The sequence below is a fragment of the Equus caballus genome, chromosome 14 (genome assembly GCF_041296265.1).
Source record: "Equus caballus isolate H_3958 breed thoroughbred chromosome 14, TB-T2T, whole genome shotgun sequence".
Lineage (NCBI taxonomy): Eukaryota > Metazoa > Chordata > Mammalia > Perissodactyla > Equidae > Equus > Equus caballus.
The window spans coordinates 43,609,951-43,627,150 of record NC_091697.1 but is presented as its reverse complement, the minus strand read 5'-3'; the positions used below and the strand labels follow the sequence as shown (position 1 = coordinate 43,627,150).

General features: G+C 56.7%; 1 protein-coding gene across 1 annotated transcript in view; it reads right to left on the bottom strand.

The window, feature by feature from the left end:
* Positions 1-266: 266 nt before the first annotated feature.
* Positions 267-17,200, bottom strand: part of CSF1R (colony stimulating factor 1 receptor) — a 28,811-nt gene continuing 11,877 nt past the window's right edge. Inside the window, 15 exon segments of the mRNA NM_001242447.1 lie at positions 267-419; positions 504-609; positions 1,521-1,620; positions 2,245-2,356; positions 2,438-2,560; positions 3,584-3,681; positions 3,785-3,876; positions 5,261-5,423; positions 6,097-6,207; positions 6,669-6,773; positions 6,895-7,021; positions 12,576-12,691; positions 14,314-14,501; positions 14,597-14,717; positions 14,881-14,996. Of these exon segments, the coding sequence (NP_001229376.1) occupies positions 267-419; positions 504-609; positions 1,521-1,620; positions 2,245-2,356; positions 2,438-2,560; positions 3,584-3,681; positions 3,785-3,876; positions 5,261-5,423; positions 6,097-6,207; positions 6,669-6,773; positions 6,895-7,021; positions 12,576-12,691; positions 14,314-14,501; positions 14,597-14,717; positions 14,881-14,996 (1,831 nt within the window).

Sequence of the window (17,200 nt, the reverse complement as noted above, 5' to 3'; positions counted from 1 at the left end):
GTTGGCATAGTGAACATGAGGCCACAGCATTGAGAACAGTGGGCCGGGGGGGGCTCAGCCCCAGCCCCCGACTGGCAGTGATGGTCCAGCCCTGGAAGCGGGGTCCTCTCTGACCTCCCATGGATCCCATATTCCTGAGTTTCAGAGCTGGACCAGGCTGGTGAGTGAAATGATCAAGGGCAGAGTCTGTATTCTCCCCATGGCGCCCCATCCACGGAGGAGTTGAAGCTTAGAGGAGGGGAGAGGCAGGGCTTCCCATTGTCACCTCAGCAGAACTGGTAGTTGTTGGGCTGCAGCAGGGGTTGGGCAATATCTCCCTGCTCACAGCAGGCCAGGTGCTCGCTGGAGCTCTCCTCCTCTGGCTCGCTGCTGCTGCCGCTGCTGCCACTGCTGCTGCTGCTTGGCAGGTTGGTGTAGTCCTGAGGGTGGGGGAGTCCGGGGGATGGTCAGGCCTGGTCCACCTGCTTCAGCCAGCCACCCACCCTGAGCCTGGCCTCACTGACCTCTCTCCTGTCCACTTGGGTCTGCTCCTGAAGGAAGCAGCAGATCTGCTGGAAGGTGGGTCTGTGGGTGGGCTCCAGGGCCCAGCAGGCCTGCATGATGCTGTATCTGAGAGAGGACAGAACTGCCTGTGGGTCTGGGGATCGTTACACACACACACACACACACACATGCCATAGGCCTGCCCAACAAAGGTCTCAAAACCTAGTCAGAATGAGCTTAGCACAAGGCGTGTGTGCATTAGCTTGTGTAATCCTTCCAGTAACTCCTGGAGAAAGGTGTTTTCATGGTGCCTGTTTTGACTGCTGAGGGGAGAAGTCATTCAGAGATGCCGTCTTGCCTAAGCTCTAAGAAGGGGCGCTCTCGTTGCCTGCAGGTAGGATTGAGAGGAGGGTTGAGAGGTGAGCTGAGCCCCTGGTTGGCTGTAGCAAGAGACTGAAGTGGTGGGTGGGCTGCAGGGCCCAAGGGGCTGGTCAGCCAGCTGAGTGGATCCATGTGGGCAGGGAGTAGCTAGGTGGGCACACGGAGCGGCCGTGTCGGGAGAGTGGCTGGGGACAGAATTCGTGGCCAGCTGGCCCATGGAAAGGCTGTGGTCAGGGTGGGGAGCCAGTGAGCAGCTCATGGTGGGCCGGCTGTAGTGAGGCGGTTAAGAGGCTGCAGTGGCCGGTTGGCTACACTGAGTGAAAGGCCTGCGGACACTACAGATCACCAGGACAGAAGGAATGAGAGGAGGAGCCGCCTTTGAGGTCAGAATAACAGAATCTGGGTAAAAAATCCGTCATCCAAGTTAGGACCAGCCCCAGTAAAGAGCTGCCTTCTCTGAGGTCATCTCCCAGCTACCAGGGGAACCAGTGGGACTGCTGACCTCGTGACAGCAGCTTGTTTAGTCTCCTGTGGGGGAGATGAAGCCTGGCTCTGCGATGTTGTGGACAAGGAAAGACTAGGGCCACACACGCCTTTTCATCCCCTTCAACCAAAGGCTGGGGCATCCCCCTTCCTCCCTGGGGTCCTTCGCTTACATGTTCTTTGGGGCAAACGCAGGCTGGGCCATTTGGTATCCGTCCTTGACCAGTTTATAGAACTTGCTGTTCACCAGGATGCCAGGGTAGGGGTTCAGCCCTGCAAAGGCCGAGATGATGTCAGAGGCCACGTTCAGTGCTCAACTCCACCCTCCCCCACACCCACCCCCATCGCAATGGGGCCCGGTGCAGAGGCTCCGAACTGGACTGTGATAACAACGGCAGCTCCTCTTAACGAGAGCTTGCTATGTGCCAGGCACCGCAAAGGGCTGAGGCTTCTGGAAATTGAGCGCCTTCACCCAGGCCTCGTGACACCACAAACAAATTCCATCACGGGCTTTGGAATAGGAGGCTAGAGGAGTGCATCGGAGGGCTTAGGCCAGGTCCCTGTGCCTAGGACTCCAGAAATGGGAGTTGTGTCCTCAAGGATATGCACATTTCAGACAAAAGGAAACAGCATTCTAGAAGGCAACAACTGTACAAGCGGACAGATGAAGCAACAGCCCCAAGGGAATGCCTGTCGGTGTGGAAGGTTTGCCAGCTCAGGCAGGAGCTGTGATGCTTGGTTTTAAGACGCCTTGCTCATCCCTTCATTCCCACCAGCCCTTGCTCTGCCCCAAGCACCAATCATCCTTGACTAGCATCCTCCACGAGGTATAGGGCCCTACGGGTAACCAAACACATGTCAGCCACAGGCTGAGCCTTCCCTGGGCCAGCGGCTCACCGAGTGAGAAGATCTCCCAGAGCAGGATGCCGTAGGACCAGACGTCACTCTGCACTGTGTAGATGCAGTCGAAGATGCTCTCAGGAGCCATCCACTTCACAGGCAGGCGGGCCTGGCACAGACGACCCCAGTCACCTTGGGCCCTGGCTCACCGCCCCCTCCACAGCCTGGCCCCACTCCTCCTCACACTCACGTTGCCCTTGACGATGTAGTTGGAGTCATTCATGATGTCCCTGGCCAACCCAAAGTCCCCAATCTTGGCCACACGCCCACTGGTCAGCAGCACATTTCGGGCCGCCACGTCCCGGTGGATGCACTGAGGGGAGGGCAGCAGGTTAATCTCAGCCCCATCTCTACCTGAGCAAGGTGCAGGGGGAGCAGCCAGGACCCCAGAAGGCCTCGGGGTCCTCAATGAGGGACTGGGTCCTGTACCCTGATTCCTCTCCCTAACCCTTCTACCAGGACCCAGGTCTGAGAACATTTAATGTGCTCAGACAATTCAGTGTCCGGAAACCACCATCACTCTGGCCCTCCGGCCCTGAGCAGACGAGCTGATTCGAGCCAGGCAGTCGGCGTGGCCTCCGAAGCCATGAGCCCTGGAGCTGAGTCTCTGGCCTTGTGGGCTCCTACTACTAGTAGCAAATATGACCTTCAGCCCCTGCCCCACCAGGCCCTTCCCTAAGCATCCACGCACACTGGAACCCGCTTTTGCCCTCAGACAATCCTGGGACTGTGCCTATTTTTATAGGTGTAGAAACTGAGGCTCAGAGAATTTCAATAGTTGCTCAAAGTCACACAGCAAGCGGCAGAGCCAGCAATCAAACTCTGTACCCCCAAGTCCACGCTGTAAGGAGAACGGTCACAGCTCCCACTCCCTGGGCCCTTCCTCCTGGGCTGGGCGTACTGGACACGTCGTCTCATGTCCTCATCCCTCTGAGAAAGGTTCTGTTATCCCCATGACACTCTGTGCTTCATGAGGGGACACAATGGCTATCTCGCTCACATGGTTGACTCAAAATGAAGCAATAAAGCCTGTTCTTGGAAATGGTGCCCTCGCAGCCTGCTGCACACCAGGGAAGTGGGCACTGCTCAGGCTGCGGCTCGCGCCCTGCTGGAGGAACTCCCAGGCACAGCTGCTCCTGCCCACTCCTGAAGGCCACGGAGGAACAAGCCTGGAGGCTGGGGCCATGGCCCACCTGCACTCTGCACGCTGGCTCCTCCCTTGTTCCTTCACAGGCCACTCTTTCCTCCCTCTCCTCCTCACTCATCTAGCCTCCTGGAGCTTTAGCCATCCCAGCCCCCTGGGTGACCACAAGGGGGAATCCAGTTCCAGACTCACATTCTTAGAAGCAAGGAAAGCCATGCCCTGGGCCACCTGGCTCGAGAAGTGGAGCAGGTCCCTCAGCTCCAGCGGCCACCCGTCTTCTTTGTCCAGGTCTGGGGTGGGGAGAAGCATCAGGGCAGCCCCCCTACACCACTGCCTCCCCCTGCCCAGCCCCCAGCAGCCCTTCCCCTCTCTCCTACGCTGGTACCTCCTCACCTTGCTCAGAGAACGAGTCATTTGAAGAGGAAGTGGACACGGGTCTCATCTCCACATAGGTGTCCACACCCTGGCTGGAGAAGCCACTGTCCCTACATAGGCGAGAAGGCCGGGGACTAGTCAGTCCCCATCACTGCACTGCCCAGTTCAGACCTCAACCTCCAGCCACCCCATGGCCTCTCCCAGCCACTCAGCAGGGAACGACAGCGACCAGAAAGAGAAGCTAGAAGTTATGGTCTGACCATGGAAAAACCATCTCCTCCCTTGTTCTAGAAACGATACTTCTATTAATGTAGCCTGGGATCCTGTTGGCAGGATTGGTTCACATGCCATTTGCCCTTGAACTCGCCCGACTCCATGAATCCTTTCCTCAGCTGCAGATTTGAAGATGGAAGCTAATACTTTACTTAGGTTCTCATTTTGATTTGATCTGGCCTGAGATTCTAGTTTGCAGAGGCCCACTGTGAGCTGCCCTCTCAGCTGGTGTCAGAGAATCGAAAGAGGAAGCAGATCCTGCCAGCCCCCATATTCAAGGACACTGGATAGAGTGAAATGGTCTCCTTCCCCTTTTGCCTCCCCAGGCTTGGCAGCTGACAGCGGCCAGGATGGGGGCCCAATATACACCCTTCTCCATCTGATCCTGTCCCAGCCCCCAGCAGCCTGGCTCTGAGACCCCACAAGCCCCAAGACCAAGACTTCCAGGAGAGCAGTGTGGCTCAGGTGAGTACTGGACCAGGAGTCCAGGCAGCAGAATTCTAGCCCAGGCTCCGTGTCTGCCCCTGACTCATATGTGACACGAAACTGGCCACTTCCTCTCTCTGGTTCCCTATGTGGCTCTGTCCATCTGCCTGGGCGGCTTCCAGGAATCACAGCATTACAGAACAACAGAGTGGGAAAGACCCGGAGAGGTTCAGCCCCGTGATGGCTCGCCTGGGGAAACCAAGGCACAAGTGGACCAGGGGCCTGGCCACAGTCATGCCATTTTGCCCCTTCTCGCCCAGCAATCACCAGACTCTATTCCTGCTTCTCAGCGGCGAGGTGGGACCTGACGGCGGCGAGGTGGGACCTGACATTGGCTACTCCTAAGTGGAAAGGGTTCATAGCCGATAGCACGTGCTATGGGAGAAACAGGGAGATTACCCCCAGATCTGCCCATCTCTGGGCTGGGACCCGGAACAGGTCTTGGTTGGTCTTTCACGTACGTTAAAGTGATGATTTCATTAACGCCCGTCTCCACCAGACACCACCCATCTTTGCCTTGGTAGTCCCAGAACATATCAGGTGCTCAAATATTTGTTGGATGATGGGAACAGTAGAAAAACTGAGTTGCCCGTATAACCAGGGGTGGTTCTTCCCCCTGGCATAGATGGGAATGTGAGGGCCATCCAGCTACTCAACCTAAGGTGGCTTTGGGGCCAGACCAGGGGCCCCACCTCCCAGTCCTGGCCTCCTTCCTGTCCTTTGCCAGGGCACTACCTGCGGACGTATTTCTTTTCCAGGTGGATGTTCTTGTAGCCAGTTCCTGCCTCAAGGTCCTGGCCCTGACTCAGGCTGGGTCCCAGCATGGCCTCAGCTTTCCTTCGAAGAAAGTTGAGCAGGTCGCCATAGCAACAGTACTCGGTGATGACCAGGACAGGACCTAGAGCGGGCAAGGGAGTAGGGTGAGCGCACCCCTTAACATGTGAACAGGCACATGTGGTGGGCGCAGAGGTACCCGGGCCTGGACTCAGGAGCCCCGAGTTCTAATCCTGACTGTGAGCAGCTTTCTCTGCTTTCTGTGCCTCAGTAGCCCCATCTGTCTAAGGCATAGGAATTTCAAAAAATTGTAGCCAAAGAATTCTTTCTTCAAAGGAAATCTATGGCAGCTCCATGTAGGTCAAAGCTGCTCTAGAAGAGGACGGGGCAGACTTGGAGTCCTGACAGGCCCGGGGGCACGTTTATGGACCCTGCATGTCCAAGCATCTTTGGGTGGGGGCTTCTTAAAAGGTAGATTTGGGGGCTTCGCTCCAGGCCCACAGACTCAGACTCCCTGGAGCAGAGCCCAGGGATCTGCACTCTTATCTTCTCTGGGGGACCCTGATGTGCACCGAGGTCTGAGGGCCACTGGGCAGAGCTCAGAGAGCTGTCTATCATCCACAAGCGGCTTCTGACCAGTCCAGGAGTCTGGCCTCGGAATCTGAGAGATGCTGAGACGTGAATCCTACCTTCGCTCAGAGGAGATGGGGAGGGGAAGGTGGATGAGGTGGCCCTGGGCCCTCCGGCACCCAGGAGGCCCCAAGACCGTGGGCCCCCATGCCTACAGGGCCCCTCACCTCCGTGGGTGCAGGCTCCCAGCAGGTTGACTATGTTCTCATGCTGGCCCAGGTGACTCATGATCTTCAGTTCTGACATGAGGGCCTCCTTCTCGTCAGCGTGAGCCGTGGCTGGGAGATGGGGCCACAGGACCCGCAGACGGGGAGAGGGCAGGACATGGAGAGCCACACAGAGAGGAGACACCCAGAGGAGAAAGAAGGGGGTCCCCAGAACCCCAAAGCAACCCAAGGCAGAAAGAGGGAGAAGGAGAAGTGCGGACACACAGACGGGAGTTAGGGAGAGAGAGGAAAGACAGCCAGTCACTGAGCTGGCCTCCGGGTGGCAGGAAGCCAAGCTGTGCCCAGACCATGGCCCAGGCTGGCCTCTGTGCACCCTAGCCTCTTTGGGGCTCAGTCAGAAGCCCCTCCAGGAATCCAGGAGTCTTTGCCCCCAATCCCAGGCTCTGTTCCCTAGGCTCTGACAGGCCGACACGTGGGAGATGCCTCTAAGGACGCCCGGGCAGGCCCTCCCCTAGCATACACCATCTCCCACCCACTCCCCCCAGTTCTCCAAGCCCCTTGCCCTCACTCACACTTCAGCATCTTCACAGCCACCTTCAGGACAGCATCTTCCTTTCCCAGACCAAAGGCCGTGGCCTCTACCACCTTCCCAAAGGCGCCAGCTCCGAGGGTCTTACCTGCCGCACATACAGGATCCTTAGGTCCCTGGGTGCCAAAGGGCCCTCTCTCGAAGGGCCCGCAGGCCCACATGTGGCCCTGTGGTGGGAGGGCATGGTGGGAGCTGACATCCCATCTCACCAAACTGCAGGTTGTTGCGGGGGAACTCCCACTTCTCGTTGTAGGGCAGCTGGGTGGGGTCGATGAAGGTGTAGCTGTTGCCCTCGTAGCTCTCGATGATTTTCCAGCGCACCTGGTACTTGGGCTTCTGCAGAGGGCAGGGAGGAGGCCTGTGTCAGCCAGGCCGGGCGGGTGGCTCCCATCTCGTCCCGGGCCCTGAGGGCATGCGGAGGGCAGACCAGGAGGAGGCAGAGGGTGGCCCACGACGTGGTGAGAGGGGCAGTGTCACCTCATGCCCATGGCACTGCGAGCTTGCCCTCACCATGTGACCTTCCCTTCTCCAAGCCTCAGTTTCCCTACCTGTGTATTTGAAAGACTTGGACAGGGTCACCTCTGAGGGCCTTGACAGCTCTGATGATTTAGTAATTCCTGAGCCATGAGGGAGGTGGAACTTGACATCCATCCATCCATCCATCCATCCTCTCACCCAAATATTGTTCGTTTTTATTTTTAATTGTGTAAGATGCACGTACCACAATGTTTACCATCTCAACCGCTTTTGAGTATACAGTTCACTAGTGTTAAGGACGTTCGCATTGTGTACCCAACCTCCGGAGCTCTTTTCATCTGGCAAAACTGAAACTCCACACTCATTAAGCCGCTTCGCATTCCCGCCTCCCCCTATCCCTGGCCACCGCCGTTTCCCTTATCTCACAAATGTGACTACTCTAGGTGCCTCAAGTGGAATCATGCAGTGTCTGTCATTCTGTGACTGGCTTGGTTCCCTTAGCCTAATGTCCTCAAGGTTCATCCATGTTGGAGCATGTGTCTGAATTCCCTTCTTTTTTAAGGCTGGGTAATATTACCTTCCAAATATTTCACTGAGCACCTATTTGTTCCAGGCGCCATTGATTCAGAGCTGAACAAGAAAAGTCCCTGTCCCACTGGAGTTTGCATTCTAGTGGCTAAACAGGCATTCAACTGAAATAAATATATATGTAGGAAATTTTCAGACAGTGCTGTGAAGAGAATAAAGCAGGGGGCCAGCCCCGTGGTGTAGCAGTGAAGTTCACACGTTCTGCTTCAGCAGCCCATGTTCGTGGGTTTGGATCCTGGGTGAGGACCTACAGCACTCATTAGCCATGATTTGGCGATAACCCCCATACAAAATACAGGAAGGCTGGCACGGATGTTAGCTCAGGGCTAATCTTCCTCAGCAAAAAAAAAAAAAAAAAAAAAGAACAGAAAAGAAAGCAGAAAGCAGGGTAATGGGATAGAGAGTGACAGGTACCATTAAAGATAAGTCAGGGAAGTCCTCTGGGAAGGTGAGAAGACCAGCTATGTGACCATAGGAGGAAGCACTTTGCAGGCACAGTGAACAGAGATGCAAAGTCCCGGAAGTGGGGCAGGTCCTGGCAAGTCTGAGCAACTGGAAGGTGCCTGTGTGGCTTGAGGGGAGCAGGGGACCTTCCAGAGACAGGAAGGTCTTGAGGGCTGCAATAAGTGAGAGGATTCCCTTCCAATTGCAACCAGAGCCCTTGAGGGCTTGCCACAGGTGAAGGACACGGGAGCGAGGTCCTGCCCACAGGACAGTGAGGGTCTGGAGGACCTGAGTCCTTCTTGGGCTTTACATGCCACTCCCACCCACCCGGCCTGAGCAGAGCCGGATCTGGGAGGAGGACTGGCTGCAGCTCTCTTTCCTGCCCAGGGTGGCAGCTGCATGGGGGCATCATGCCAGGGGGTGCCCATAAGAAGTGCTGATGGAAGATGGAGTTTAGGTGGAAAGTGGAAGCTGAGCCGGGGTGGTGGAGCACACCGAGGCCCTGGGTCAGCGGTCCGGCTGTCTTTCCGGCCAGCCCTTGGGGAGAGGGACCAGCTGGGCTGCGCTCAGCAGCTGGCCTCCTTCACAGGGCACCCAGCTCGGGGGAGCTGATGGGTGTGTGAGTGGGTGTTGGGGAGCAGGGTGGCCTGTGGCTGCAGGTCTCGCCAGGTTAAGAGAAAAGACTCTGGGTAGCCATAGGGAAGAACTTCCAGATGGTAGTTTTGGAGAAAAGACTGCGGTTAGACATAGGGAAGGATTTCCGGGTTCTGAGTCCGGAGGGGAGACTACAGGTAAACTTAAGAACACCCATGGCTTGGGAGGAGAGTCTGAAGCGGGACAGAGGAGGAACTTCCTGAGTCTCAGAGGATTCAAAGCCTGCGTGTGGGTGCCTTCCCAACTCAAAACACAGAGACAGAGCCAGGAGGGGAGTCTCTGACCTCCCCTGGCCACTTCCATTTCCAGGAGCCTCTGCGGCCAAGCTGTTTTTTCTCCTTGTCACTTCTCCTTCCTCTGGCCCTGCAGCTGGGCCTGAGTCAGCCCCCTCCCAACCCCTGGCCCGAGCCAGGCAGGGGATGCAGAGGCGGTGGGGTGGGGGGAGCTAAGGGGACTTAAGGGAGGAAGAGGTTGTCTGGCTGGACTCTGGGATCTCAGAATCCCTGGACCTAGAGGAGGACACCGCTCTCTCCCGCCTGCCTCACGCATCCCCACCCCTCGGAAAGCGGCCAGCCAGCTCTGCTCCTACACCTCTGCGCCAGGCGGCCTCTGCCACGTGTGCCTGGAAAGAGCTCAGTGTGTCTCCTGGGGGCTTCTCCCCAGAGAGGCCTCTCCTCTGAAGACGTCCCCTTGCAGGAGGTGGGGACAGGCCGCCTTGGGCCAGATTTCCTGACCATGGCGGTAGTCACTATAATGAGAGCAGTGAGCACTTCCTGAGCTCTTCCAGTGAGCAGGGCGCAAGGCTGCACACTCCACGGGCATCATCTCCTTCATTCTGTGCAATGGGCCCAGGCCCCAGGCCCACCCCCAACCTCCCCTTGATCACCCGAGGTGGACTGGGAGACCTCGAAATCCTGCAACCCTCCCCACCTCAGCCTGCTGGTTCTGAGCAGGTGGATGTTCTCTGTCTCAGGAAGGTGGAGACCTCACTGGAAACCTTGGGGACCCTCCTGTCCATCCCCAACATGCCCCTACTCCGCAGAGCTCGGTTCTGACCCCTGGAAGCCCAGCCTCTCCAGCACTCCTCCTCCAGCCTGCTGACTCCTACCCTTTTCTCTTCCCCCTCAGGCCCCCTTGTGGTCTCTCTGGGGGACAGAAAGGCGATGACTCAGCCCTGAGGCAGAAACCACCCTTCCCCCAGATGGAGCCCCTCCTCGACCCAGGCCTGGGCAGTGACGATGGGTAAGGCTGAGTCCCCAGAGAAGGGACAAGTCTCAGAACCCCATCGGGCAAAGCAGAGGCAAATTGGACCGAGGGCTCTGAGGCAGGGGCATGACCATCTTGACCCTCAAGGTCTTGTCCCATGGGATGCCCTCCTCCTGGCCTCGGATGGGCTGAGGGGCAGTTGAATTTCTTGGATGGGAACTGAGGTGACTTGGGGTACGTGTTCCAAAAACGGCCCCACAGAGAGAAGCTAGGGCATCCCTAAAGCATGGCTGGCCACAGGGGCTGGGCACCCTGAGGCGGAGAGGGCTGGAGGGGAACTGGGCCCTTCTCTGGAATCTCCGCAGGGCATCCTGGGCCGAGGAGGCAGCTCTGTGGGGCACTGGGAAGCAGTTTTCAGCTCCATATAAGGAAGAACTTTGCAACAGTCAGAGCTGCTCAGACAAGAAATGGGCAGCCACAAGGGTGAGTGAGGTCCTGTCCCTGGAGGTGGGCGAGCAGGGCCCAACAACCACTTTGGGCGTGTAGTCAAGGAGATGCCCGACCTCAGACACCCCTCCAATCCCAAGACGCATGAGCTAACTTGGCTTCCCCAGTCAACTTCCTCCTGGGACGAGGCTGTGCAGCTCCCATTCTGAGCGCTGTCCGTGCCCACACTCTGCTAAGGCCTCTACGTGTGTCACGTCATTGAATCCTCATGACAGCCTGGTGGGGTGGCCACCATTGTTAACCCCATTTCCCAGATGGAGAAGCAGAGGCTTAGAGACACCAAATGTCCCAGAGTCCCATAGCCAGAGACTGGCAGAGGCAGGATTCAGACCCGGATTGGTCCATCTCCCAACCCTTGGCACTTAAACCAGACCATCCATCAGTAAGAATGTCAGAGGAGGAGGGTTCTTATAGGTCACTCAGTCTCATGGTACAGGTGGGGAAACTGAGGAACAGAGAGGGCAGTGAGTCAGCCAAGGTCACATGACAAAACAGTGTCAGAGCTGGACCCAGATGCCCCTAGTCTTAACCTGGGGCCCTGGTTTCTTGGGGCCTGTGCTCAGAGCTGCCTCCTCATGCTAGGAGCTGGCACGAGTATAAAGGACTGACCCATGGGCCTCTGGGTGCCCCGCATCCCATCCACCCTGCCTTCTGCAAGTCCTCTTCTCACATTAAATGCCCTAAGGCAGCTGTGGGGAAGAAAAGACAGTAAAGGGGCCCACAAGGTGGGTTTTCCACCCCTAACTCATATCACTCCCTGGTTCACACCCGCTGACGGCTCTGAGCCTATGGGATGGGGCCCAACCCCTCAGACCCCCTGCCCCCACCTGCCTCCTCTTGCAGGCACCAATATGTCCGAAACTCACCCTGGTCTTCTCCTACCTGCCTCTTTGCACACGTCGCCCTCTTCCCCAGAGAGATCCTTTCCATGAGTCTCAACTCCTTTGCCACACCTCCCATCCTCCAAGCCTGTCCCACCCATCCAAGCCACCTTCTCCAAGCAGCCTCCCCTCCCCGACAGCCGGAAAAGATCCCTACACTTCTGGCCCCCAACAGCCCTCTGGCCTGGCCCTCTCAGCATCTGATCCCACTGGGCGCCATCTTGTGTAGGGAGGCAGCTAGGCCATGTGGCAGAGGCCATGGGCTTGGGCAGGGGAGGCGCCTGGGACCCTTGGGCATATCCTTCAACCTTGCTTAGCCTCAGTTTCCCCTTGTAAATTGCTGACTGCCACAGTCCCTGCCTCTGGGTAAAATAAGATGATTCCAAGTTTCCCATAATGGTTAAAAACACAGCGTTTTAAAAACCAGCCTCTGCCGTTGACCCACTGTAGACTAGGATAACTGTCTCAACCTCTCAGGACCTCAGCTTCCAACTCTGGAAAATGGGGTTAGTGATGTTGCCTACATGCCGCGGTTGTGGAGGGCGTTAGGAAGATGTAGGCAACACGCTTCATAAAAATGTCCCTGAAATTGCTACCACTGATTGAGCACTCAAAGTGACAGGTGGCACACTAAATGTCAACATGCAATAAATGGCAGCTTTGATTAATAATAATATTAAATAATGAAGACGATGATGGTCAGGCCTTGCTCCTCCACTGGACTGCCTGCTGCCTGAGGTGAGACAGGCCTGGCCCGGTGACGCCCTCTCTGTGTGCCTGGAAGCCCCCAGTTGGGGCAGGATCCCATGTCGCTGTACTCCTGGAATCCCCATGGCATCTTCTCCTCTGTAATCCACGCCCTCACTTTGCTGGCTATTTGATCATGGCTGCCTCCTGCACTGGACCGTGAACCCTATGATGGCAAAGCCGCAGAGGCTCCTAGTTTCGGCTCACCAAGCACCCAGCCACTCACGTTGGCACACAGTAGGTGCCCACCGAAGAGCTGTTGGCTGAATGACTGACAGAATGAGCAGGTGTTTGGGGACTGAAGGGTGGATCCGCTCAGCCTGGGGGCGTGGTCCCAGGATTGGGCTCCCTCGTGCCTGGCTGCCCCTTGCCCTGCACAGACTCACCTGCTTGTACTTGTACAAAAGCAACAACAGCAGCAGCAGCAGCAAGGCCATGATGGACATGCAGGTGACCAGCACTGGTGTGAACAGGGGCTCGTCCGGGGGCTGCATGCTGGCTCCTGGGAGGGGCAGGCAGAGGAGTGAGTGGCACAGTGGGCCTTGAGACCCCTGCCCCCACTGAGACCAGGCCGGGGCACTGCCTGGAACACAGTAGGTGCTCAATAAATGCTTGTTGACTGAACAAAGCGTCCTCTCACCAGGAAGCCCCCAGAGCCTTCCAGAGCCTCCCCCAGCCTGGGGCAGGGAGGACAGCCTGTCCAGCTCTGCTCAGGCCCAGCCTCAAACCTGCCCAGAGTCACAGCCTCGGTGGCTGGGGGAGCCCCTCAGGTCACGCAGCCCCACCCCTGCAGGGCAGGGAGCCTCTGCAGAGCCTGGCCTAGTGCCCGCCATGGCTTGCCCACCCCTCAGTGACGGGGCTCATCACCTCCACCTCTGGGCAGCTTGGACGTGAAGGCCTCCTGGAGGTCAGACTGATGCCTGCCTTCCCAGTGGTACACACAGCCCTTCCAAGGGTCTGGAAGCTGGGCTCCTGGGGCCTGGGCCCTCTTCCCGGATCAGTAACCCCAGCTCTCTCGATATGTTCTGAAGGGCAGTCTCCATCACCTTGCCCAGAGCAACAGCGTGGTCTGAGGCCAGATCTCTTGTCTGCCACTTAAGAGGTATGTGACATCGAACCTGTGACTTCTCCCTGAGCCTCAGGTTCACCATCTCCCAAGTGGGAAGGAACATGGTACTAACCTCTCAGGGTTGTGCGAGGTCGTTGAGACAATGCCTGGCGCAGTGCAAGCGCTCAATAAATGTTGGCTTCGTTATTTTTAACATACGACCACCAGCAGCGAGACTGAGAGCAGCCACAGGTGGCTAGCTGTGGGGTCGGCCAGGGCAGCAGCTGCTCCAAGGCCAGCTGCTCGGGCACCTGGGGGGCTGCTTCTGAGCCAGGCAGAGGCTCCCGCCCCGTGCTCTCTGGGCCCTGGGAGACTTGCTGGGACCTGGCACACAGTGGGTGTTGAAACCTGCTTGTCAGAGGCTGGAGGGTGCACGGGCCTCTCAGAATCAGAGCACTAACCCATATGGAGCCTTTGCACAGCACAGAGAGAGGCGTCCCTTCCCCTGGACAGCCAGCTTGCGTTACTGCCCAGGATGGACACCAGCCCCGCTCTTGGACAGTGGCCCCGAATGGATAGGACGGTGTCTCTGGCAGGAAGGGAGTCTGGGAGGGATGCAGAAGGCCATCAAGGCTGGCCCTGGGGTGGGGATGGACCGTGTTCACTCATCATTGCCTGTCTCCCTTACCAGACTCTAAGCTCCGTGGAGGTACTGCTCCCCTGCACCTGGCATACAGTAGATGCCAAATACACACTTGTGAATGAATGAATGAGTTAAAGTGCAGGCATATGAGCAGAGAGGCCCAATGCGGCCATGCTTGCCTCAGGCTGCATTCTTCTCTGGACCTCAAATCTGCTTCCGCTCCTCTCTCTTCCCACTACTGCAGTCCCACCAGTTCTAGACTCCTCTGTCTTGCTACTTCAGGAGACCTTTGGCCAGAAGGGGCGAGGAGTTGGACCCAGAGAGGTAGAACTCAGTATGGCTCCACTTTGGGACTCCGGCCCTGGCTCCCTGGGGGTGGGGCAGGTTCCGGGCCCCTCCCATCCTGGCCTGGCGAGGAGGGGCAAAGACTCACCCACAGAGATGGACCAGAAGGCCTGGGAGCTGTTCCCCATGCTGTTGTGGGCCCTGCACTGATACGTCCTGTTGTATTCCAAGGTCCCAACAGCCAGCTGGCTCTGGACAGTCACTTTGTGGAAGGGCTCCTGGCTCAGGACCTCAGGGTGTGAGTCCTCCAAGACCAACACTTGGGCATCATCACATCTGGGAAGAGCAGAGCGTGGCTTGGAGTTTTGGGGTGCCCAGCCTCTGCCCCAGCCCCTCAGCCCGGGTGAGGAAAGTAAGCAGAGCCCACTTACCTTTCAGTGCGGCCTCCGCACTGCAGCCATGTCACATTAGGTTGGGGGTACCCAGAGGCCACACAGAGCAGGGCCTCGGAGCCATTGATAAGGGCTCTCGACACCGTTACCTCTGGGGGGTCTGAGGAGAGAAGGAGGAGCAGACGAGGGAGGGATCAGCCCCAGAGGCCCCACGTCCCCTCACCTGACCACCTCGCACTGATGCTGCTCGCCCCCAACCCCCAACCTCTCCCAGCTGGTCTCTCCAGGAGCCCCAGGACCCCAACTCCAGCTCCTGCACTCACATCGCAGGGTAAGTTCAAAGGTCAGGGTTTCCTCGCCTTTGGCGTTTCTGGCCAGGAATGAGTAGCGGCCGGCCTCAGAGGACTTCAGGCGAGGCAGGGAGAGGGTGGAGCTGTACCTGCGTGCGAGGAGAGGGTGTCCAAGGTGAGGCCCAGCCCTGACAGCCCCCACCACTGAGCTCAGATAACCACCCTAACGTGCTTTGTTTGATTTTCGGTAAAGTGTCCAGGGCGCAAAGGCCTTGGCTGAGCCAGGTTCCCAGGCTGGGTGCCACCGACACCTGGGAAAATCACCAACCCAACTTCCTTAACTGGTCCTCTCATCTGTAAAGTGGTTTGGTTCTGTGGTTTAGTAGACGTGATGTCGGTACGGTGCTGACACTGGGAGGCACGTCACGGGCACCACCGAATGTACCTACTTCCACCACCACCCCGGGCTCAGCCATGCCTGCGGCAAACGCCAGCGCCCCCGTCAACTGTCATCCCTGAAACTCTGCCCCTGCCAAGAGGGACTGTGAGAGGGACGAGGGGGAGGATGCAGCCGTGGGGCTACAGGGACCAGGGTTCAAGCCCCAGTGCTGCCATTTCTTAGCTGTGTGACCTTAGACAAGTTCTTAAACTCTCTGATCCTTCGCTCCCTTTCCACGGTGGGTGATGCTTATGGTAGGTAATTCACAGACGTGGCCTGAGGATTAAAGAGCTATGTATTCAGAGGGTCACTTTCGGCACTCAGGTTCACGGTGCCCTTTATGACAGAAAAGGACTGGAAACAAGTGCAAACCACGAAAGCTACCCTCAGCTGATTCCACGCAATTTTTGGTGTTATTCTTTTGTTAAGCTCGATTTGATAATTTGTCCATAATGAACATGTATTGTTTAGGTAATAAATAAGTTTTTAAAAAATAAATTTCAGCAAATTAGCAGCTCTTCTTTGGGAGATGTCTGCGGCCGCTCCTTTAAAACCCGTGGTGCTCACAGGTCAGTCTCACGCAGCCAGACCTCTGGCGTATGGAACCCCTCTGCACGTGTCAGTTCTTGGCATAAGTAACGTTTACTTCTTAAACTGAAAGAATTTAACATTTTTGGATGACTCAAAGTCACCCTTCTGGACACACCCACGCCATGAGCTAAGTTCGGTGGCTGTTTAGTGCCCGGGCTTGTCTGCCCTGGGATGAGTGGACCCAGACCACTATGTTCAAGGGGATCTCCCTGGTTCCTCTCCACAATGTCCCTGTTGCTTATGGACTCCTGAAACCTGCGCGTGGACCAGCCCCCTCCCAAGCATCTGCACACTCCAGATTCGGAACTTCTGCTTTGGATGAGGGGAAGCTAGAAATGCTGGCCAGAAAGGACGCCAGGGGAACCGGGGGGAACAAGAGGAGGACAAGGGAACATCCTTGTTGATTCTAACAGTTGACAAGGACGCGCCCAGGAGTCAATGAGGTCTGGGCTTCGGGAGCTAGAAAAAGAACCCCAGAGAGCGCGGGCATTAGAACATGCACAAGGGACTATCAAGCCCAGGATGGCAAACAGGTCTCCTCTCATGAGCCAGTAAGGATGGAAGTACTGCCTGGAGCCTGTGTTGAGAAGGACTCTGGGGCTGCATCTAAACTCTGCAGGAAGGTGGCTTAGGGATATCTGTCATGAGTGTGGAGGGCAGCTATCACACACGCCCCACGTATTTGCTGTCCTTGATCGAGCTGTACTCTCTCATTCAAATAGAACAGGGTAAAGAAATGATTATTCTAACGTCTTTTCCTGTTAAAGAGGTATCCATGTTCCTCGTAGGGAGGAAACGCTCTAATTTAGACAACTACCTGGTTAGGCTACTCTGGATGGGAAAGTAAAATCCTAAGGACATAGTTCATAAGGAGAGAGGAAAAAAGATTTCTAAAATGTTGTGCACGTGGGATGAGCAGGATTCTGGGAGCGGAGAGATGGGAGAAGAGAGGGTGTAGAGTCGGACAGCCCTTTTGAGAAGAGTTTTGAGCCTTTAGGAGAAGAGTGGCTAGTGAGAAATTCTCATGGGTGGGTGACCTCAGGCCTTAAAAGAGCTTCTGATGTATCTGCATTGGGTGATGTTAATTCCCTCTTCCCCCAAACCTGTGTATGTGCAGACGCCCTGTGCGATCACTGTACAGAGTACGTCTAGGAGTGGAAATCACTAGGATTGTCTTCTGCACTTGGATTAGCCATGAAAGAGGGGAATGGAGCAGACTGAGAGTTCTTAGATGACCTTGAGAATGCACACCCCCAAGACGTCGCAGAATTGTTGAGGAGGCCGTTGGATCTCCCGAGGATGTGGGACAGATGGGTATGCAAA